At 34.9% G+C, this 23496-nt stretch overlaps 1 protein-coding gene across 1 annotated transcript in view; it reads left to right on the plus strand.

The window, feature by feature from the left end:
• LOC141390184 (uncharacterized) overlaps positions 1–23496 on the plus strand; it is a 526207-nt gene that overhangs the window by 440879 nt on the left and 61832 nt on the right. Inside the window, exon 4 of the mRNA XM_073962943.1 lies at positions 12568–12648. Coding sequence (XP_073819044.1) covers positions 12568–12648 — 81 coding nt within the window. The remainder of the gene's footprint in view (positions 1–12567; positions 12649–23496) is intronic.

Consider the following 23496-nt stretch of genomic DNA (forward strand, 5'->3'; position numbering starts at 1 on the left):
GGAAAGTCGACATCTACTAGAGCCAAAAAACCAAGGTCTTCTATGGAATTAATACCGTCAAAAATTCTTCTATGACAAGAAGGCCTTAAAAGTATATTCTGTGTCAAAAAGAGCCTCAAAGGATCATCTATGGCAAGAAGACTGTCGAACTTCTACAGGTTCTTTTCACAAAGAAGACCTGTAAAATTCTACTATGGAAATACAGTTCTTCATAGACAAGTGACATTCAAAAGACCTTTTATGGTAAAAGGGCCTTCAACAGGTCTTCTATGTTAAAACGACCTTCAACAAGCCTTCTATAGTAAGACGACCTTCTGTAGGTCTTCTACGGCAAAGCTACCTTCCAAGGGTGTCCCAGGCCAAGAAGTTCATCTAAAGACCTTCTAGGACAAGTGTTCCAGGACAAGCCATTTATGACAAAAGGCTTTTAAAAGTTCTTCTACGTCAAGAAATGATGTTCCACAGGTCTTCTAGGCAAGAAGATCTTCAAAATTTCCTCTATAGCAAGACGACCTTCAATAAGTCTCTTAGGACATGAAGACATTTAAAAGATATTCTAGGACAATTTTTTGAGGCAAATTAACCCTTTAAAATTTCTTCCATAGCAAGAAGACCTTTAAAAGTTCTTTTACGGAAGGTAATCTTCTGAAGGTTTTCTAGGGCAACATGCATTTTATAGCAAAACGACCTTTTAAATGTCTTCCAAGGCAAGAAAATCCTTAAAAGATTTTCAAGGACAAGCGTTCTGTGACAAAACTACCTTTAAAAGTTCTCGTACGGCAAAATAAAGCCCCTCTGGTCTTCAATGGCCAGTAGATCTTCGAAGGGTCATCTGTGGCGAGAAGACCTTCAAACGGTTTCCTAGAACGAGAAGACATTTAAAATATTTTCTAAGACAAGTTTTCTGTGGTAAAGAAAATCTTTAGCAGGAAGACCTTCAAAAGTTCTTATACGGAAGGTAATTTCTAGGGCAAGAAGAACTTCAAAAGTTCTTCTATTGCAAAGTGTCCTGCAAGACGACCTTCTAAGGTTTCCGAGGACAAGAAAGCTCTTAAAAGATCTTCTAGGACAAGTCTTCTGTGACAAAAATACCTTTAAAAGTTCTTCTACGGCAAGGTAATGGTCCACAGCTCTTCTAAGGCTAGAAGACCTTCAAAAGATCTTCCGTGCAAGGCGACCTTTAACAGGTATTCTATGGCAAGACGACGTTCCAAGGGTTTCTCAGGACAATAAGACCTTCAATAGGTCTTCTAAGCAAGAATACCTTCAAAAGTTCTTCTATGGCAAAATGACCTACAAGACCACCTTCTAAGGTGTCCAAGGACAAGAAAGTTTTTAAAGGATCTTCTAGCACAAATCTTATGTGGCAAAAATACCTTTAAAAGTTCTTCTACGGCAAGGTAATGTTCGACAGATCTTCTTCAAAAGGACTCCCGTGCAAGACGACCTTCAACAGGTATTCTATGGCAAGACGACGTTCCAAGGGTTTCTCAGGTCAATAAGACCTTCAATAGGTCTTCTAGGACAAATCATCAGAAGCAAAATTACCTTCAAAAATTCTTCTAAGGCAAGATAATTTTCCCAGGTCTTCTAAGCCTAGAATACCTTCAAAGGGCCTTCCATGCAACACGGCCTACAACAGGTGTTCTATGACAAGACCACTTTCCAAATGTCTCTCAGGACAAGAAGACCCCCAAAAGTTCTTCAAGGAAAGAAAGAAATCCTTCAAAAGAAGACCTTTGGAAGGTGGAATGCTGTATGGCAAAATACCTTCAAAAGAATAACATCTACATTAAGGGCTTTAAAGGTTGTATATGGCAAGAAACTCTTCCATTGCAGGAAGACCTTCTAAAAGTCTTCTATCTAAAGAAGGCCTCTTAAAGATCTATGTTGGAAAAAAGAAGTCCTTCGAAAGGTCTTCTGAAGACTTTCGAAGGGCATTCTTCTGCAAAAGAAACATCAAATGTCTTTTAAGAAAAGACTTCGGACTTCTATGGAAAGAAGATCTTCTATCGAAATGGCCTCCTATGGTAGGATGCCTCTCAGATACCCTTCAATAGTTTTTTTTTTGGGAATTTTCTATTGTCTTTTATACACGTAAATAAAAAGCCTTCTACCCTTAGAAGCAGAAGATCATCTATGAACGAAGAATAACACTGTGCTACAAAAGTTGACAAAATTTTCTTGCAGGGGTTCTGAGGAATATATTCAGTTTTGTGGGAGTCTATGGAAGACGAAAATACCTTTGGTTTCTTTGGGTCACTTCGCTTTTTGATTTTATAACGGTAAATGTTGTGAAAAACGGAGTTTCTTGGATTTTCAACCTAAAACGGACATAACTTCTTTTTACCACAACGGACTTTTACAGATTATCTTTTATTTAAAAGGTTAAAATCATATCTTTCGAACAAGCCATAATTTTTTAAAAATCGGGTAACAAATGGTTAACTTATACTGATTTAAGTGTGACAAAAACGCATTAAAAAACATGCTTTTCCTCGTGCTCTAGGCTGCGTAGAAGAGAACAAATTGCGTAATTATTTACTTCTATCAAGAAGAAAATTTAGTTAGCTTTACAAAATGGGGACAACCAAAGAAATCAGTTGAAAAATATATGAGTTATAGCTTTTTTTTGTGTTTTAACCTTTTGGTTTTTCCTTTATTAATGTTGGTACCTTAGTGCGTATGATTGTCATTTGAATTTGTCTATTTAATAATTACGCACAATGTGCCAATCGTTTATAAAGGAAAAACCAAAAAGTTAAAACACTAAAGATGGCATAACTCACGCATTTTTCAACCGATTTCATTGGCTTTCTCAATTTTGTAAAGCTAACTAAATTTCCTTCTTGATAAAAGTAAATAGTTGCGCAGTTTGGTCTCTTCTACGTAGCCTAGAGCACGAGAAAAAGCATTTTCCTGTTTTTTAATGCGTTTTTGTCACACTTAAATCACTATAACTTAATCATTTGTCACCCGATTTAAATAAGCTGGAAAAGTCCGTTGTGGAAAAAAGAAGTTATGTCCGTTTTAAATTGAAAATCCAAGAAACACCGTTTTCACTACATTTGCCGTTATAAAATCAAAAAACGAAGTGACCCAAAGAAACCAAAGGTATTTTCGTCTTCCATGGACTCCCACAATACCGAATTTATGTATCAAAACCCCTGCAAATTTTCACTGTAGCACAGTGTAATTAATGGACATCAATCTACATTTTTATTGATGGACTATTTCTTCGTGGAAGATCTTCAAAGGGTTATCTATAAATAAAAGACTTTCTAAATTGTATGCTTGGAAGGAACATCTTCTAAAGGTATACTGTCGTTGGAGGAACACTAAAACGGTCTCAGAGATATTCAATTTTCTTTCTTTTCTTCGTCCTCTATATTTTTCATCTCATAACTCTTTCGGTTTTTTCGTGTTGCATTGTTCTCTTCGGAAACATAACTACATTCGGGCCGGGTACAGATTTTGCGGCTCATATTGTTGGAACTAGGGTGGCACAGTGGTGCAATGGTGTGCACACCCGCCTTGCACACATAAGGTCGTGGGTGCGATTCCCCGGCCAGGCAACATCAAAACACTTTTCAACGGTGGCAAAGTACTCCTCAGTAATGTTGGCGACATTTCCTGAGTTTTTCAGCCATGTAAAACTTCTCTACAAAAGTGGTGTCTTAGACACGCCGCACAGTGTTTCCGCGTGGACAAAAATCAAAAAATGTAATGTTAACATTTACATATGTTTATGATTTTTTCTTACAGTAAACTCATCAGCTACGACGAATCTGAAAGAATTTTGTCGATATGTGCATCTATAATGAAGTTATAGCTCTTTAAATATGAAAAATATTTCCCAGATAATCTAAAGCGATAATCATATGAAAATCAGACGACATTTAAAATAACATTTTCTGAAAAGTTTGTTGATAGTATTAAAAGCTTTGGGTGGTGATTTGATGTGTGGGCTATAAATAAAAAATTTTAGTACAAAAAGTTTACATCAACTGCACATGGGCAAAGTACCGTTATCAAGAACTAAAAATTTAAATTTGATAGAAAAAAGTATAAATTCTTAATATTTCGTAGAGTATATCTTTTGATTGCCATCTATTGCCACCTTGGCTCTTGATTTCCGTTAATTGGACATCTCTTCCGAACCGAAATGTGTAAAAACATTCTGCCCATCCCTGCAACCTTCTGAGATATATCGGTTCAGATTTTATATAGCCCCCATATATATCTTTTCCCGATTTTGCTACAACTTGTTCAATTTTGATCGGATAGCCTTCAAATTTAGTACGTATTATTATCCTAGGCCCCTGAATAGCTACACCTATTTTCAAAAATCGGTTCAGATTTGGATATAGGCCCAGTGTTGCCGAATTTGACGATTTATCGTCATTTTGACGATTTTTTGGCCCAAAATTGAAAAATGACGATTTGATTTTATGGTCCAAAATGACGATTTTTCACGTAAACCAGAATTGCATGCAATTAAAGGCTATAACTATATTTTGGCCAAAATTTCACGATAGACTTTAAGGAAAACAATGTTCCAAACTCGATTTTATGAGCTTTTTTAATGTATTATAGCAATTTCCAGACGGTTTGGCTATATTTAGGCACATATCTGGAATACAGGCATTTTCATAGTTTTCGCCTCATCTTCGTTTTACATCAAACATAAGCGGTCACACTGTCAAGCAAGCGAAATTTTAACTATAAGCTGTCATTCAAAACTGACAACGAGTACCCACCTATAACTTGCTGCATTACTGCAAACTCGATAACCATAGAGAAAACTATCATCTTCTGAGATTGGGTTATACCCTAGACAGACGGCAGCGTTAATTTGCATTAACTGTCTTAATTCAAATTAACTCGTGCATTATCCAGAATCTTAATGCACAAAATCAAAGGAAATTTAAACTGAATTTAGGTATTTCAATATTGCAATGCTGTAAAAGAGAGCCCATATTCATGTAGGAGAGAAAGCCTATTCCTGCTCTGAGACACAATTTGCATTGAAAATCAATTGCCTTTTGTCAAATTTCCATGTTTAAGAAAATAAAACAGGAAAACAAATCAGAAATGTTCGCCTTTCTTTCAAATAAGTAGTGGCCTTTCTCGAATAGAATAGCAGCTAATCGTTTTTCACGCCTTCTAACAAATCTCTTTTTAAAATTTTTATTTTCACAATTTCACATTTTTTATTACCCACCATACCAATTCTATCGAAAACGATATCTTCTACAAATGTTTTTTAAAGTTTTGAAATATTTTTTTAATATTAAAAAGTCTCAAAAATATCGCGAATAAATTAAATTTATTTTTGCATTATCGTGGTGAAAAATTCAATGGTAGAAAGAATATTTGTTTCGCATATTTTGGCGAACTTTTGTAAAACTTTATAAAATGGTCTGCTGGGTACAAACAAACAACACAAACAGCTGTTTCATAAATGCAGAAACTGTCAGGGTAAAAAGTTAATTCAAATTAAGGAATTTTTAATGCAAATTAACTCTGCCGTCTGTCTAGGGTATTAGATTTATTCCTGTGAGTTGTAAATTCTATGTTGTCAGTCTTATTGACAAAACTATCAGCGAAAAAATCGAATAAAACGGTAACCAAAACTAGTTTTAGACCATGTTGACGATTTTTTGACGATTTCCCAATTTTTTTTGACGATTTGACGATTTTTTTGACGATTTCCGATCAAAAACTGTCGGCAACGCTGTATAGGCCCCATATATATCTATCCCCGATTTTGCTATAACTCGGTCAATTTCAATCGAATAGCCTTCAAATTTTATGTGTGATATTTTCTTAGGCCCCTGAATGGATTCACCGATTTTCGTAGAAATCGGTTCAGATTTGGATATAGCCCCCATATATATCTTCCCCGATTTTGCTATAATTCGCTCAATTTTTGATGAATAGCCTTCAAATTGAACATGGGATGTTCCTCAGGCCCCTGCTCAGTTTTACCGTTGAACTAGGTTGATGAATGTTTGCACAAGTACTTATGAGGGCATAGGAATGAAAAATATTAACTTTGGTCCATATCGGTTCAGATTTGAATATGGCTTCGATATATAATTTCGCCCGATGTCACTCAATTACGGATAATTACGTCATATTTTCCTAATTTAATCAATATCTCACATACATTGCGTGTTTATTGAAAATATATATGAGAGCTATATCCAAATCTAAACCGATTTTTGTCAAAATCGGTGAAACTGAAAAAGGCCTTAAGAAAACATCCCATGGTAAATTTGAAGGCTATGTTTCAAAAATTTATCGATTTATAGCAAAATCGGCGAAAGATGTATATGGAGGCTATATCCAAATCTGTACCGATTTTTGGGAAATCAAATCAAAATCGGTAAAACTGAACAGTGTCCTGAGTAAACATCCCATGTTAAATTTGAAGTTTATTCATCAAAAATTGAGCGATTTATAGCAAAATCGGGGAAGATATATATGGGAGCTATATCCAAATCTGAACCGATTTTTTGTGAAAATCGGTAGAGCTGCTCAGGGGCCTAAGAAAATATTACATATTAAATTTTAAGGGTATTCGCTCAAAATTGACTGAGTTATAGCAAAATCGGGGAAAGATATATATGGGGGCTATATCCAAATCTGAACCGATATGGACCAAAGTTGAAGTTTTTCATTCCTATGCCCTGATAAGTACTTGTGCAAAAATTCATCAACCTAGGTCAACTCCTTCTATTTTTGTCCACTTTTGTATGGAAGCGGCAACACTGTGCGCCGTTCGGACTCGGCGATAAACTGTATGTCCCATATCATTGAGCTTATATGAATCGGGGTGCACTCGTTGATATGAGAGAAGTCTCTCTTGTCCCTTATGGGATGTTTGTGGAACAATTTTATATATTATTGTTGGAACTTTTACGAAAAACTCGTATTAGATGAGTTGATATTGATTTGCAACTTTTCGGAGTCGAACTTTCGCATTCAGTAGTCTATACCATATTTACTACTTTCAATCGGTTACGAACACAACATGATCGATTTGGTTCTTTGTGATTTGATCCGCTAGCAGCCACGTAGCCTCATCGATGTGTAAAAATCTTGTGCTCTCAACTATAAGTTTTTGTCCTTTGCGAAATCTGTTAGCCTCATTCCGTTGCCGTTTGGTGTTTCAATATGGAGGCAAGTTTTCCGAAAATTTTTGGACCAGAGACAATTTGACTTTGCTAAGATATATATTTTGTGTGCTTATCATTGACTTTGGCTGAGGCAAAGGCTCAGTTAAGTCAGATGCTGCTAAATTTAGTTTATATCCGGCACATTACTGTATTTGCTGAATCTGGACACTTATGTCTCATTTGATCGGTGTTATAATACACACAAATCGCCGGAACGCTTTTTAAATATATCGTTGTCATTTTCAAGGGTTTTTTTAGCTTTACACGAAATGGGGCTAAAGATAATGTTGTAGCTGTGAAAATTCGCTAGAGGATTAACCGTTATGATTTGTTCCTAGGTTTTACTATTTTTGAGATATATAGATGTTCATGTCACATTTTTAGCTTTTTGTTAGGCTTTCACGATTTGCTTGAAAACGGTAAGTCTTACCGAAATGGGACTAGAGAGAATCTTGTAGCTGTGAAAAGATTGGCTTTCGTGATTTTTTCCTAGGTTGTACCATTTTCGAGATATATAAGTTTAAGTTGGGAAATTGCGTTGCGTTTTTAGGGAGGCGATACAGTCAATCCATTGTCCCAATTTTAACTTCTATATCTCAATAACGGTAAAACCTACGAAGCTGTCATGAAGGATAATCTTGTAGAAAATTTACATAGCTACAACATTTTCTTTTGTACCATTTCTATAGGACTTGCAGTTTCCAAGCAAAATCGTGAAAACCTAAAAAGCCCCTAAAAATTCCGACTTGAATCGCGATCAATTTTAAGCACCTTCCATTTAATGTTGCTTTAAGAGTAACGTGTGTAGTGTATTTATACCATCAGCCTTTAGGCTATCGAGGGTATATTCGCTTTAGTACGACCCAAAACATACGTGACATAATGGTTTTAGACCCCAAGTGTGTTCAGACGATATTCGTTTCAGACAATTTGGAGTCGATTTAGCCATGTCCATCCGTATGTATGTCCGGCAGGCTGGTGCGCACAATAACTCTCGGACGAATCAACCGATTCGAATCAAAGTTTGCGCTTCGTAATATTTTGTCCAAACTTAGTTTAAGTTCGAAGATGGATTATATCGGTCCAGAATTTTTTTGTAAAATTGTGTGAACGACATCTCTCGAAGGAAGCAATCGATTTAGTCCAAACTATGCACATCGTATTATTCCTTCCAGATATAGAGCGGGTTCGAATATGGACTATACCGGACCACGTCTTCGGGTACTTTCCACACAAAAAATTTTAACTTTAAGATCTCCTCTCGTATAGTTTTGAAATATTTCTCAGTAGGTTGTCCTTGCGGACCATTTTACGATGGTAATTTCTTCTCTTCGGCAAGTCCATTCTTCCAGATATAACATCCCAAAAGCTCTAAATGACCTTGCCGGCACCAACTTAAATAACTGATGAGCACGAAAACGTACGGCTTGAGCTTCCGATTAGGCTGAAACATTCGACATCTTAAAATGTCATACATGCGTACCTGAAATTCCAAGAAGGTATATATTGGAGAATATCATCGAACAAAAAATCTAAATACCTAAATACCTATTTTTATTTTCTAGTTTTTAGTTTTTATTTCGCATTCTGTTTAATTCATTTAGTGCTTCATTATTGCAAGGTTTCTTGCCCGTTAGTTTATCGCAGTCCCACTCCTCCATACGTAGTCCCTGCAAAGATCTTACTCTACTAAGAGCCACGTAGGCTTGACCTTCTTCAAACAGTTTCGCACCTAAGTATACGACTGCGTGATCCACAGTGCTGCCCTGCATTTTATGTATTGTAGAATCCCATGATAGTATTAAAGGCAACACACATCTGTGTGTATCGCTCCCGTTGTTTTGTTAACCTGGCTTCATATTCTTCAGGTGTTCCTGACGCTATCATCTGTGTGTATCGCTCACATTGCTTTGTTAACCTGGCTTCATATTCTTCAGGCGTTTCTGACGCCGTCATTTGTGTATATCGCTGACGTTGCTTTTTTAACCTGGCCTCATATTGCTCAGGTGTTTTGACGCTAATTGTTCCCGCCGTTTCTGTAATCGACTATTTCTATCACCTTCACTTTCTTTAGCTCGTTTTGCTTTATACTTTTCTTCCGTTTTTTGAAGCCTTCGTTTACGTTGTGTTGCAGTTTCTGTTTTACATATTTGTGTTTGTATATTTTATATTTTTTTACCATTTTGTTCCCACGAGTAATGGACATTTAAACGGTCGACCCCCCCCAGAGGTCCAATAAAGGGGCAAGGCTATGTACAACAAGATGCGCCTGAGTCTTGAGGGGAAAACGCTAACGACATATCATTTTTATCCACCCTAATGCCATACAGTTCTCGGCGCGTTTTAACCTTTCACCTTAACTTTGGTGGTGTACCGCTAACGACGTATCATTTTTAGCCACCCTAACGCCACACAGTCCTCAACACGATAAAAAATCTTGACTTGGGTGGTGGATTCAGGCTGGATTAATCAGATACCTAAATTACAGATTCAATTTCTAAATTTAAATCTTAATTATACGCCATTTAGTGGCTGCGCCCATCTTAAATATTGAGATTGTATAGTGCACTGTATTCTTCTTGTCAAGCCCTTTTATTTGATACCCATATTGGTGCGATTGATAAAAAATTGTTATCAGCCATTTGGTAGCGGCGGCCATCTTAGATTTCAATTCTGCATAGTAAATTGTATTATACTTGTTGAGACCTTTCATTTGATACCCATGTTGATGGGAATGATAAAACCTAAGTTATCCGCCATTTTGTAGAGGCAGCCATCTTGGATTTTAATTTTATATAGTACATTGTATTCTACTGGTTGAGCACTTTCATTTGATACCCATATTGATGGGATTGATAAAACCTACGTTATCCGCCATTTTGTAGCGGCCGACATCTTGGATTTAAATTTTTTATAGTATATTGTATTCTGCTTGTTGAGCCCTTTCATTTGATACCCGTATTGATGGGATTGATAAAACCTACGTTATCTGCCATTTTGTAGCGGCCGCCATCTTGGATTTCAATTTTTTATAGTATATTGTATTCTGCTTGCTGAGCCCTTTCATTTGATACCCATATTGATGGGATTGATAAAACCTACGTTATCCGCCATTTTGTAGCGGCGGCCATCTTGAATTTATAATGATAATGAATAAACATAATTGTATTGTCACCAAAATCCAAAGTGTATACAAAATTTCAGATTAATCGGTTGACAGGAAGAGGGTGAAATTTGAATTACTAAATTTGACCCAAGAATAATAAATAAAACAAACGGGGTGAGCTAAATAAAACCATTTAAAAACAAAAATACAGCATGTAGTCCTCGGGGCACATGTTATAATCGGGAGTATGTCCATTCTAACGGAGCTTTAAAGACCGTACGGCCACCAACCAAAATGTCTCTTAAAGGAAGTCCCGGAGTATGTCCAATCTTTGCACATCGTAAATACTGGTGAAAACTTATATCGGCGCACTATTTTCGTACCTTCCCTACAAAAGTACAGACCTTTAAGCTTACAAAGAGGTTGAGACCTGTACGCAAATAATTTTTAGGCTTTATTTTGAATAGATTTCGCAGTAGTCATTACAACAGTCGTGTTTTGAAAAAACAAACTATTCGGGATTTGTTCCTTCTCATTATGTCAATCGCTGAGGGTATATCTCTGGGGGCAAAGCCGATTGAGACTTTTTTAATTGTTTGATTGGAGTTATTACATACAGTAATTCCTCATTAGGTGCATTTCCTATCCGCATCTCCATCAACGGTGCATATTCGAATATCATAGGCCTCCAAAGATATTCAGAGGTCGTCAATATTTGAGAGTTTTTTATTGTGTTTTTTTCCCTAAGATACTCAGAGGTCGTCAATATTTAAGAGTTTTTTATTGTGTTTTTTTTTTTCTAAGGGTGAGTTACTAGCCCAATCCCTAAACCCAAGACTTTTATCGTTCTCATAGGTGAACGTAAAATCATCTTGAACCTTCTGCAATTTGATAGCCCCATTTTATGTTAGATCCATTAAAGGAGGTTTTTGCCATACCCACAAACAATACCTCAACAACACCCGTTTTTATTTACGTTTAATGCTCTTTGAATTGAACCTCATGCAAATAAATAAAATTAGCATTGGTAATTATGCTTAAAGAACATTTTCAACATTCTATTTTATTATTATATTTTTCCAATAATCCTGTTTATCTTTCTTAATGCTTCACACATACACTCATAAAACCTAATTACAAACATATGCATACCTATACCCAAATATAATGATGCTGCTGCTGCCGCTGCTGATCCAATTAAAGCAGTATTTTACAAAATTAAAGATAATAAAATTATTTTAATTGCTTTTAATTATCAACGCCATTACATAAATTGCAAATAGGTGTAGAAAAGTAATGTCATAAAAAGCACAAATATTTATTAAAGCAAATGACTGGGAAAATAAATCGCAATGAACAATAATTACACTGGTCAACAGGACTTTTGTTTCAACCGAAGTTGCAGTTGTTTCTAGATGAAATTGGCGAGTTATTTTCAAATCCGGTTCCGGTTTTTCTCCATCAGCTCTTGTTTTTGAGATATAGCTCAAAATCGGTTTTTACGAGTTTAACCCAGACTTTCGTTATTTTCGGATACAAACAAATATTTTTTGTGGGTTTTTCAACATTAATATATTAAGGAGATGTTGTACGCTCGATACAAATCGTTTTTGAAGTAGTTTTGGTGAGTATATATCAAAAAAATATAGAAAATATACGACGGACCTTGTAAAAATTGCTTATTTTGAGTATTTTAAGCTGAGATTACGTCATCGGGGGAAGTCATAGGATTTGAAAATAACTCGCCGATTTCATCTAGAAACAACTGCAACTTCGTCTGAAACATTCAAATTTTTCAATTTTGTTGAGCAGTGTTATAGATAATAGTGCTTACTTTGTCAATGACATTTTAGGCACAAAGTAAAATGATTACAAAGCGAATTTTATATTTACGACAAAATATATAATGAACAAATATTAAAAATGATTTGAAGTGAAATTAAAATAACGTGGTACCCTTTGAATCTACAGATAAAATTGCCAAAATTACAGGGAAAAGCCCACATAACTGCAATTGCTCTAAACCTCTATCAAGTAGTATAAAAAGTCAACCTAAAAAATAAAAACAATTTTTTTTAAATTCCCTTATATTAGAAGTTTCCCTTTTCATTTAGAAATATATTTTTGTATTTTTTTAGGTTTTTAAATGAGTTGAAGTCCTTTTTTTTTTGTTTTAAATGTTGTTTTACCTTTTTGAACCACCACACATATGTTTTTTAATTCGTATATTAAAATTAATCTAAATTAAAAACAAATTTCTTTGATTTTTTTTTTCAGAAATAAAAACATGTTCACCCCTGGCCTGGATGCGCGATCAGAGCAAAGATTGTTCAGACGGTTCCAATGAGGCTTCATGCAGTAAGAAATCAAAATTTGTGTTTGTTAAAAATTTTGGAAATTTGTTTTTCATTTACTTTTGTTTACTTTATATGTACTACATACACACAATAACAGCCTCCTTATGGATGTCGATAAGAAAATGAAATCGTGAGATATACTACCAAAATCGAGTGTGTTTTTCAAATTTGTATTTTTGTTTTGAAGCAAAAGCAAAGAAATAATATTTCCAAAACTAAAGTTTGGGGGTGTTTCATGCGCACACATAAATAGGCGGTAAATGTTTCAATACACCCATCCAACACACATATACTTATAATCCAACAAACCACAAAGTTTTTTGAGGTAATTTTTTTCCATTTGATCCAATAACCTTATATATGACATTTTATGGCGATCGGTTAACGTTAAGCCGTGCCACCAGAGGGATATTTATCTCCATAGTAATTTGTATGGGGCCAAAGGTGCATTTAAAAAAAATTCTCTAAACTCCACATTTATGGTCTAACCGATGAACATTTTTACCAGTTCATTGTGGAGGCTAAAAAACTAATCCTAGAAAAATTGTGAAAATCGGATCAGATTTGTAGGGTATATCGAAATCTGATCCGATTTTCACAATTTTTTGTAGGATTGGTTTTCTAGCCACAACAATGAACTGGTAAAAAAATTTCATCGATTTGACCATAAATGCGGATTGTTGAGAATTTTCGTGAAAATTCACATTTGGCCCCATACAAATCACTATGGAAATAAAGATTCCTCTGGTGACACGGATAAACGTTAACCGATCACCATAAAATTACATATACAAGGTTTTTGGATCAAATGGAAAAAATTAGGGGTAAGGTGTTTCAAAAAAAAAAAAACTTTGTAGTTTTTGAGCCGTCCTAATGTATACTTTATATATATATATATAATTGTTCCACAAACATTCCATAAGGGACAAGGGAGACTTCTCTCATATCAATGAGTGCACCCCGATTCATATTAGATCAATGATATGGGACCTACAGTTTATCGCCGAGTCCGAACGGCGTGTCTAAGACACCACTTTTGTAGAGAAGTTTTACATGGCTGAAATACTCAGGAAATGTCGCCAACATTACTGAGGGGCATTTTGCCACCGTTGAAAATGGTTTTGATGTTGACTGGCCGGGGAATCGAACCCACGACCTTATGTGTGCAAGGCGGGTGTGCATACCATTGCACCACGGTGGCACCCAATGTATACTTTAGATATGTTTTTTCTTCTTTAGGTTTATTGGCTTTATGACCATTTACTTGTTCTTTGACTTTCTCTTTATTTTGTTTATTTGTTGCAATGCTTTTAAACCCTGTTTTTGGGCAATGGACCATAACTTTTGTGGGAAAAGTATCCAAATTAAATTTTATATCAGTAATTTCATTTCTGGCGGATTATTCGGACAACTTACGAAAACTAAATTTGAAAACCAACACTTGACCTCTCACTTGATGCATATTATATCAATGTAACAGTTAGATAAAGGAACTACTGTCTAACATCACGGTGTGTCTGAACCAACTTTAAATCGAAGGTGCTTACACCTAGGAAGTTTTTGTGGATTCTGAAACTACAATGTTCATAGATGAGAAAAAATTGCCAGAACGCTTTTGAAATTAATTGCGATCAAAGTTCACATTTTCAGTGTTTTTTAGGTTTTCACGATTTTGCTTGGAGACCACAAGTCCTATTGAAATGTGATTAGAGCAAATGTTTTAGCTGTAAAAATTTTCTGCAAGATTGGCCTTTATGATATTTTCGTAGGTTTTACCATTTTTATACCTTCAGCATTTATGCTAACGAGGGTATATGGTAAAACCCAAATTTTCTTAACAATTCCATTTGAAAAAAATTTAGAAATTTTTTTGCGAGCACATCTACGATTTTTGATGTATAGGTTAAGGAAAAAATTCTGGTTTCAAACCAGTTCGTGTTCACAAAATTGAACGACGCGCGCAAAAGTTATAGCAGTTGTTTATTCTCTTAGGATGACAAAATATTTTACAATTTCTTATTTGTTGTATTGAGAAAATGTTATGCATGCATACATCAGTTACAGAATTTGATATCCATCCGTAGATGCACCATAATTTCTAAAATTTGTTTTTATTATCGCGGAAATCAAAAAAATTTAAAAATAAAACTGGGAGCAAATCTGTGTTATACTACCACAGATACCATATAAACCTCTAAAAAATAAATTAGAAATACGTTCAGAATCCAGACAAAACTTACTGTTAAAATATTATTCCAAATATATTTTTGGTTCGGTTAGAACAATGTTAGGCAACATATTTTTCTCTTGCATACATTCGGGGGTGTCATTGTGTGAGAGCCATCCCAACATACCAAAAATGCTTGAGAATTATATTATAATAACCTTACCAACATAAGCCTTAAGCTTATAAAAGTCTTGAGAAATTTGCTGTTAAAAGCTTATGTCATAATTATAGAATAATTGAAACGGAACCCTTGTTTGTAAGCTTATCCTTGTAATTGTAAAACAAGCTTGAGGAATTGATATTGTCTTAAGCATATCCTTGTTATTGTAAAACAAGCTTACACATACTTTTTTTAAATTTTTATAAAAATTTGATTAATCCAGTTCATATTTTGAGTTATAAATTTAAAAAATGTGTATTAGTGAGCCACACACATTAAGACAATGAAAATAATGAGAAACAATTGCTACATGAAAAATCCATTTATATTTTCAAGCTGTTGCAAGTTTTGTCATTGTTTTGAGTTGTTAAAGAGTCGGCAGAGCACAGAACGGGAGTTACTTTAAGTTTTAGGTAGCATAGTTTTTATAATATGGGATGCTGGTTAAAAATTGGAAAGTTCAATTGTCACGAAAATTCAGTTGTCGAGAAATTCAATTGTCACGAAAAAAAAAATATTTACAAAATTAAAATTTTCTTTTTTTCGAAACAGACTTCTCATATCAAAATAGTTTTTTTACAATTTTTTTCAATAATTGTTTATACAAAGAGAAGATGTTTCCTATAGAAAAGTTCATCGGAGATGACTTTTCCCATAGGAAAGTTCATCGGAGATGACATTTCCTATAGAAAAGTTCATCGGAGATGGCTTTTCCTATAGAAAAGTTCATCGGAGATGGCTTTTCCTATAGAAAAGTTCATCGGAGATGGCTTTTCCTATAGAAAAGTTCATCGGATATGGCATTTCCTATAGAAAAGTTCATGGGGATGGCTTTTCCTATAGAAAAGTTCATCGGAGATGGCTTTTCCTATAGAAAAGTTCACCGGAGATGACTTTTCCTATAGAAAAGTTCATCGGAGATGACTTTTCCTATAGAAAAGTTCATCGGAGATGACTTTTCCTATAGAAAAGTTCATCGGAGATGACTTTTCCTATAGAAAAGTTCATCGGAGATGACTTTTCCTATAGAAAAGTTCATCGGAGATGACTTTTCCTATAGAAAAGTTCATCGGAGATGACTTTTCCTATAGAAAAGTTCATCGGAGATGACTTTTCCTATTGAAAAGTTCATCGGAGATGACTTTTCCTATAGAAAAGTTCATCGGAGATGACTTTTCCTATTGAAAAGTTCATCGGAGATGACTTTTCCTATAGAAAAGTTCATCGGAGATGACTTTTCCTATAGAAAAGTTCATCGGAGATGACTTTTCCTATAGAAAAGTTCATCGGAGATGACTTTTCCTATAGAAAAGTTCATCGGAGATGACTTTTCCTATAGAAAAGTTCATCGGAGATGACTTTTCCTATAGAAAAGTTCATCGGAGATGACTTTTCCTATAGAAAAGTTCATCGGAGATGACTTTTCCTATAGAAAAGTTCATCGGAGATGACTTTTCCTATAGAAAAGTTCATCGGAGATGACTTTTCCTATAGAAAAGTTCATCGGAGATGACTTTTCCTATAGAAAAGTTCATCGGAGATGACTTTTCCTATAGAAAAGTTCATCGGAGATGACTTTTCCTATAGAAAAGTTCATCGGAGATGACTTTTCCTATAGAAAAGTTCATCGGAGATGACTTTTCCTATAGAAAAGTTCATCGGAGATGACTTTTCCTGTAGAAAAAATCATCGGAGATGACTTTTCCTATAGAAAAGTTCATCGGAGATGACTTTTCCTATAGAAAAGTTCATCGGAGATGGCTTTTCCTATAGAAAAGTTCATCGGATATGGCATTTCCTATAGAAAAGTTCATGGGGATGGCTTTTCCTATAGAAATGTTCATCGGAGATGACTTTTCCTATAGAAAAGTTCATCGGAGATGAATTTTCCTATAGAAAAGTTCACCGGAGATGACTTTTCCTATAGAAAAGTTCATCGGAGATGACTTTTCCTATAGAAAAGTTCATCGGAGATGACTTTTCTTATAGAAAAGTTCATCGGAGATGACTTTTCCTGTAGAAAAGTTCATCGGAGATGACTTTTCCTATAGAAGAGTTCATCGGAGATGCTTTTCCTTTAGAAAAGTTCATCGGAGATGGCTTTTCCTATAGAAAAGTTCACCGGAGATGACTTTTCCTATAGAAAAGTTCATCGGAGATGACTTTTCCTATAGAAAAGTTCATCGGAGATGACTTTTCCTATAGAAAAGTTCATCGGAGATGACTTTTCCTATAGAAAAGTTCATCGGAGATGACTTTTCCTATAGAAAAGTTCATCGGAGATGACTTTTCCTATAGAAAAGTTCATCGGAGATGACTTTTCCTATAGAAAAGTTCATCGGAGATGACTTTTCCTGTAGAAAAAATCATCGGAGATGACTTTTCCTATAGAAAAGTTCATCGGAGATGACTTTTCCTATAGAAAAGTTCATCGGAGATGAATTTTCCTGTAGAAAAAATCATCGGAGATGACTTTTCCTATAGAAAAGTTCATCGGAGATGACTTTTCCTATAGAAAAGTTCATCGGAGATGACTTTTCCTATAGAAAAGTTCATCGGAGATGACTTTTCCTATAGAAAAGTTCATCGGAGATGACTTTTCCTGTAGAAAAAATCATCGGAGATGACTTTTCCTATAGAAAAGTTCATCGGAGATGGCTTTTCCTATAGAAAAGTTCATCGGATATGGCATTTCCTATAGAAAAGTTCATGAGGATGGCTTTTCCTATAGAAATGTTCATCGGAGATGACTTTTCCTATAGAAAAGTTCATCGGAGATGACTTTTCCTATAGAAAAGTTCATCGGAGATGACTTTTCCTATAGAAAAGTTCATCGGAGATGACTTTTCCTATAGAAAAGTTCATCGGAGATGACTTTTCCTACAGAAAAGTTCATCGGAGATGACTTTTCCTACAGAAAAGTTCATCGGAGATGACTTTTCCTATAGAAAAGTTCATCGGAGATGACTTTCCCTATAGAAAAGTTCATCGGAGATGACTTTTCCTATAGAAAAGTTCATCGGAGATGACTTTTCCTATAGAAAAGTTCATCGGAGATGACTTTTCCTATAGAAAAGTTCATCGGAGATGACTTTTCCTATAGAAAAGTTCATCGGAGATGACTTTTCCTATAGAAAAGTTCATCGGAGATGACTTTTCCTATAGAAAAGTTCATCGGAGATGACTTTTCCTATAGAAAAGTTCATCGGAGATGACTTTTCCTATAGAAAAGTTCATCGGAGATGACTTTTCCTATAGAAAAGTTCATCGGAGATGACTTTGCCTATAGAAAAGTTCATCGGAGATGACTTTTCCTATAGAAAAGTTCATCGGAGATGACTTTTCCTATAGAAAAGTTCATCGGAGATGACTTTTCCTATAGAAAAGTTCATCGGAGATGACTTTTCCTATAGAAAAGTTCATCGGAGATGACTTTTCCTATAGAAAAGTTCATCGGAGATGACTTTTCCTATAGAAAAGTTCATCGGAGATGACTTTTCCTATAGAAAAGTTCATCGGAGATGACTTTTCCTATAGAAAAGTTCATCGGAGATGACTTTTCCTATAGAAAAGTTCATCGGAGATGACTTTTCCTATAGAAAAGTTCATCGGAGATGACTTTTCCTATAGAAAAGTTCATCGGAGATGACTTTTCCTATAGAAAAGTTCATCGGAGATGACTTTTCCTATAGAAAAGTTCATCGGAGATGACTTTTCCTATAGAAAAGTTCATCGGAGATGACTTTTCCTATAGAAAAGTTCATCGGAGATGACTTTTCCTATAGAAAAGTTCATCGGAGATGACTTTTCCTATAGAAAAGTTCATCGGAGATGACTTTTCGTATACAAAAGTTCATCGGAGATGACTTTTTGTATACAAAAGTTCATCGGAGATGACTTTTCGTATAGAAAAGTTCATCGGAGATGACTTTTCGTATAGAAAAGTTCATCGGAGATGACTTTTCCTACAGAAAAGTTCATCGGAGATGATTTTTCCTATAGAAAAGTTCATCCTATAGAAAAGTTCATCGGAGATGACTTTTCCTATAGAAAAGTTCATCGGAGATGACTTTTCCTATAGAAAAGTTCATCGGAGATGACTTTTCCTATAGAAAAGTTCATCGGAGATGACTTTTCCTATAGAAAAGTTCATCGGAGATGACTTTTCCTATAGAAAAGTTCATCGGAGATGACTTTTCCTATAGTTCATCGGAGATGACTTTTCCTATAGAAAAGTTCATCGGAGATGACTTTTCTTATAGAAAAGTTCATCGGAGATGACTTTTCCTATAGAAAAGTTCATCGGAGATGGCTTTTCCTATAGAAAAGTTCATCGGAGATGACTTTTCCTATAGAAAAGTTCATCGGAGATGACTTTTCGTATAGAAAAGTTCATCGGAGATGACTTTTCCTATAGAAAAGTTCATCGGAGATGACTTTTCCTATAGAAAAGTTCATCGGAGGTGACTTTTCCTATAGAAAAGTTCATCGGAGATGACTTTTCCTATAGAAAAGTTCATCGGAGATGACTTTTCGTATAGAAAAGTTCATCGGAGATGACTTTTCGTATAGAAAAGTTCATCGGAGATGACTTTTCGTATAGAAAAGTTCATCGGAGATGACTTTTCGTATAGAAAAGTTCATCGGAGATGACTTTTCGTATAGAAAAGTTCATCGGAGATGACTTTTCGTATAGAAAAGTTCATCGGAGATGACTTTTCGTATAGAAAAGTTCATCGGAGATGACTTTTCGTATAGAAAAGTTCATCGGAGATGACTTTTCGTATAGAAAAGTTCATCGGAGATGACTTTTCGTATAGAAAATTTCATCGGAGATGACTTTTCGTATAGAAAAGTTCATCGGAGATGACTTTTCCTATAGAAAAGTTCATCGGAGATGGCTTTTCCTATAGAAAAGTTCATCGGAGATGACTTTTCCTATAGAAAAGTTTATCGGAGATGACTTTTCCTATAGAAAAGTTCATCGGAGATGACTTTTCCTATAGAAAAGTTCATTTTTTTCTATCTTCTACCGTGGTGTACACCATAACTGAAGAAATATGATCTCACAAAGCCTACAAAAAGCCCCCGCTTTCCCCCTGTTAACTACACCACATTTTTATGTTTTGCATTCCTCTTGTTCCATTACCCAGTTGTTTTTCCACTCCTGCTTTGTTCAAATTAAATAGAGTGAATGTGCCTTTGCATTTTAACCTGAATAAACTCTGACCGCAAAACCATGAAATTTAGCTTTCCTATCATGTATATTTACCCCCCGTCTCTAACTCTGGTGATGAACTAAATAAATAGCAAAAGGCAAGCATGCACATTTTTTCTAAAACACAAATACAAACAGCAGTCAATTGCATTTCCTCTCACACACATAGACAAAAGGACAAATTCTGTGTGTGTGTTGTGGTGGTGGTAACCATACCAGGATATGGTATTCATACTTCAGAAGAGGCAGAAAAAGAAGCATGCAAGTATATTCGCCATACTGGTTTACTTTATTACTTGGGAGAGTCTCGTATCCAGTTAGGGGTATCAGTAGCTAGCCCTTGCATTTGTTATCCCTTTTACCAACATTTCTCTGTGTTTGCACAACATGGCTGCTAATTTCATTACTGTGACTCATTGCATATGTTATGCTGGTAAGAGAATCAGGAAAAAGAGAAATGTAAACCACCAGGACCACACTAAGCATAATTCTGTTCTTTATATCATTTATGCTGGCCCGTTTGTGCGTAAATGCATGCATGTCTGTGTGTGTTTGTGCTACGCAGATCCTCCTTGCATTTCCTTTTAAACAAAATTAATGTTTGTTTCCAGCCATGTCGATACCAGCAACAACATAAAATCCCGAACACACATACATACAGCCAGAGTGTGGTAGTGGTGGTGATGGTGGCACGACAGTAACTAAGTTTTATGCTACGGCTGTGGTTACCTTCCCAGCCAGCCATCCATGTACTCAAGTCATACAGCACCGCCAAGTCATACCGACCATAAAGAGAATACATTTGTATTTGCAGACCACAACTGCCAAATGGTACTTCAGTGTTAATAAGAAACTATTCTACAGGACGATGTTCCTGTGTTTGCTCCTCTTCTCTTTGTTTTCTGCATAAAGATGGTACAATGGAATGAAGAGGCATCAAGTGTCTCCATATACTTTGCCTGTGTGGAAAGTGTGAAAAAATTATATTACCCGTATCAAAATAAACAGAGATGGTCAAAAGCCAACAGTAGCCGAATATCATAGAACAGAGTTTTCAACGAATTGAAGTCCTTAAAAGTATTCCATAATTTATTTATTTTTATCCTTTGTTTAATGCAATGCAGAATGGGGGAACATTTTAGTAGCAGCAATGAATTATGAGGATGAAAATGAATTTTCGAAGAAAAATTTTCCTATAGTAGATGAAGAGAAGATGAATTTTTCTATAGAAAAGACAATCGAAGATGACTTTTTCTATAAAAAAACTAATCAAAGATGACATTTCCTATAGAAAAAGTCATCGAAGGAGACATGTCCTATAGAAAAGGTTATCGAAAAATTATTCCCTATGGAAAAGGTCACGGAAGATCTTTTCTTAGAGAAAAGGAAATTTGCTAGACCGAAGGTTATCGAAGCTGAATTTTTGTATAGAAAAGTCTTCGAAGATAACTTTTTCTATAGAAAAGTCTTCGAAGATAACTTTTTCTATAGAAAAGTCTTCGATGATGACTTTTTCTTAAGAAAATGTCATCGAAGAGAGAGAGACAAAAAAGGGTCGAAAAATACTTTTTCCAGAGAATATGACTTTTTCTATAGAAAAAGATATTCGAAGAAGACTTTTCCAATCGAAGATGAAGAAAAGGTATTCAAAGGTGACTTTTCCTATAGAAAACGTCATCGATGATGACTTTTCCTATATAAAAGGTTACCGATGATGACTTTTCTTACAGAAAAGGTCATCACAGATGACATTTCTTACAGAAAAGATCATCACAGATGACATTTCTTAAAGAAAATGTCATCCCAGATTACTTTCTTATAGAAAAGGTCATAGAAGATGACTCTTTCCATAGAAAAGACCATCGAAGATGTCTTTTCATCTAGAAAAGTTCATCATCGATGAATTTTCCTATAGAAAAGTTCATCGTCGATAAAGAAAAGGTCATCAAAGATGACTTTTGTTATAAAAAAAGGTCAACAAAGATGACTTCTTATAGAGAATGTCATCGAAGATGACTTTTCTTATAGAAAAGGTCGTCGAAGATGACTTTTCCTATAGAAAAGGTCGTCGAAGTTGACTTTTCCTATAGAAAAGGTCATCGAAGATGAATTTTTATAATAGAAAAGATCGTCGAAGGTGACTTTTCTTATAGAAAATGCCATCGAAGATGACTTTTGTTATAAAAAATGTCATCGAAATAACTTCTTTTACAGAATGTCTTCGAAGATGACTTTTCTTATAGAAAAGGTTAACGAAGATGACTTTTCCACTTTTAGAAAAGGTTATCGAAGACGACTTTTCATATAGAAAAGGACATCAAAGATGACTTTTGTTATAGAAAAATTCATCGAAGATGACTTCTTATAGAAAAGGTCATCAAAGATGACTTTTGTTTAAAAAAACGGTCATCGAAGATGACTTCTTATAGAGAATGTCATCGAAGATGACTTTTCTTATAGAAAAGGTCGTCGAAGATGACTTTTCCTATAGAAAAGGTCGTCGCAGTTGACTTTTCCTATAGAAAAGATAATCGAAGATGAATTTTTATAATAGAAAAAGTCGTCGAAGATGACTTTTCTTATAGAAAAGGTCATCGAAGATGACTTTTGTTATAAAAAAGGTCATCGAAGATGACTTCTTATACAGAATGTCTTCGAAGATGACTTTTCTTATAGAAAAGGTTATCGAAGATGACTTTTCCACTTGTAGAAAAGGTTATCGAAGACGACTTTTCATATAGAAAAGGTCATCTAAGATGACTTTTGTTATAGAAAAATTCATCGAAGATGACTTCTTATAGAAAAGGTCATCAAAGATGACTTTTGTTATAGAAAAGTTCATCGAAAATGACTTTTCTTATAGAAAATATCATCGAAGGTGACTTTTCTTATAAAAAATGTCATCGAAGATGAATTTTCTTATAGAAAAAGTCACGAAGAAAAGGTAATCGAAGATGAAGAAAAGGTTTTCAAAGGTGACTTTTCCTATAGAAAACGTCATCGATGATGACTTTCCTATATAAAAGGTTATCGATGATGAATTTTTATTACAGAAAAGGTCATCACAGATGACATTTCTTACAGAAAAGGTCATCACAAATGACATTTCTTAAAGAAAAGATCTTCCCAGATTATCGTTCTTATAGAAAAGGTCATCGAAGATGACTCTTTCCATAGAAAAGACCATCGAAGATGTCTTTTCATTTAGAAAAGTTCATCGTCGATAAAAAAGGTCATCAAAGAT

The sequence above is a fragment of the Musca autumnalis genome, unplaced genomic scaffold (assembly GCF_047663935.1).
Source record: "Musca autumnalis isolate F117 unplaced genomic scaffold, ASM4766393v1 scaffold_1, whole genome shotgun sequence".
Classification (NCBI taxonomy): domain Eukaryota; kingdom Metazoa; phylum Arthropoda; class Insecta; order Diptera; family Muscidae; genus Musca; species Musca autumnalis.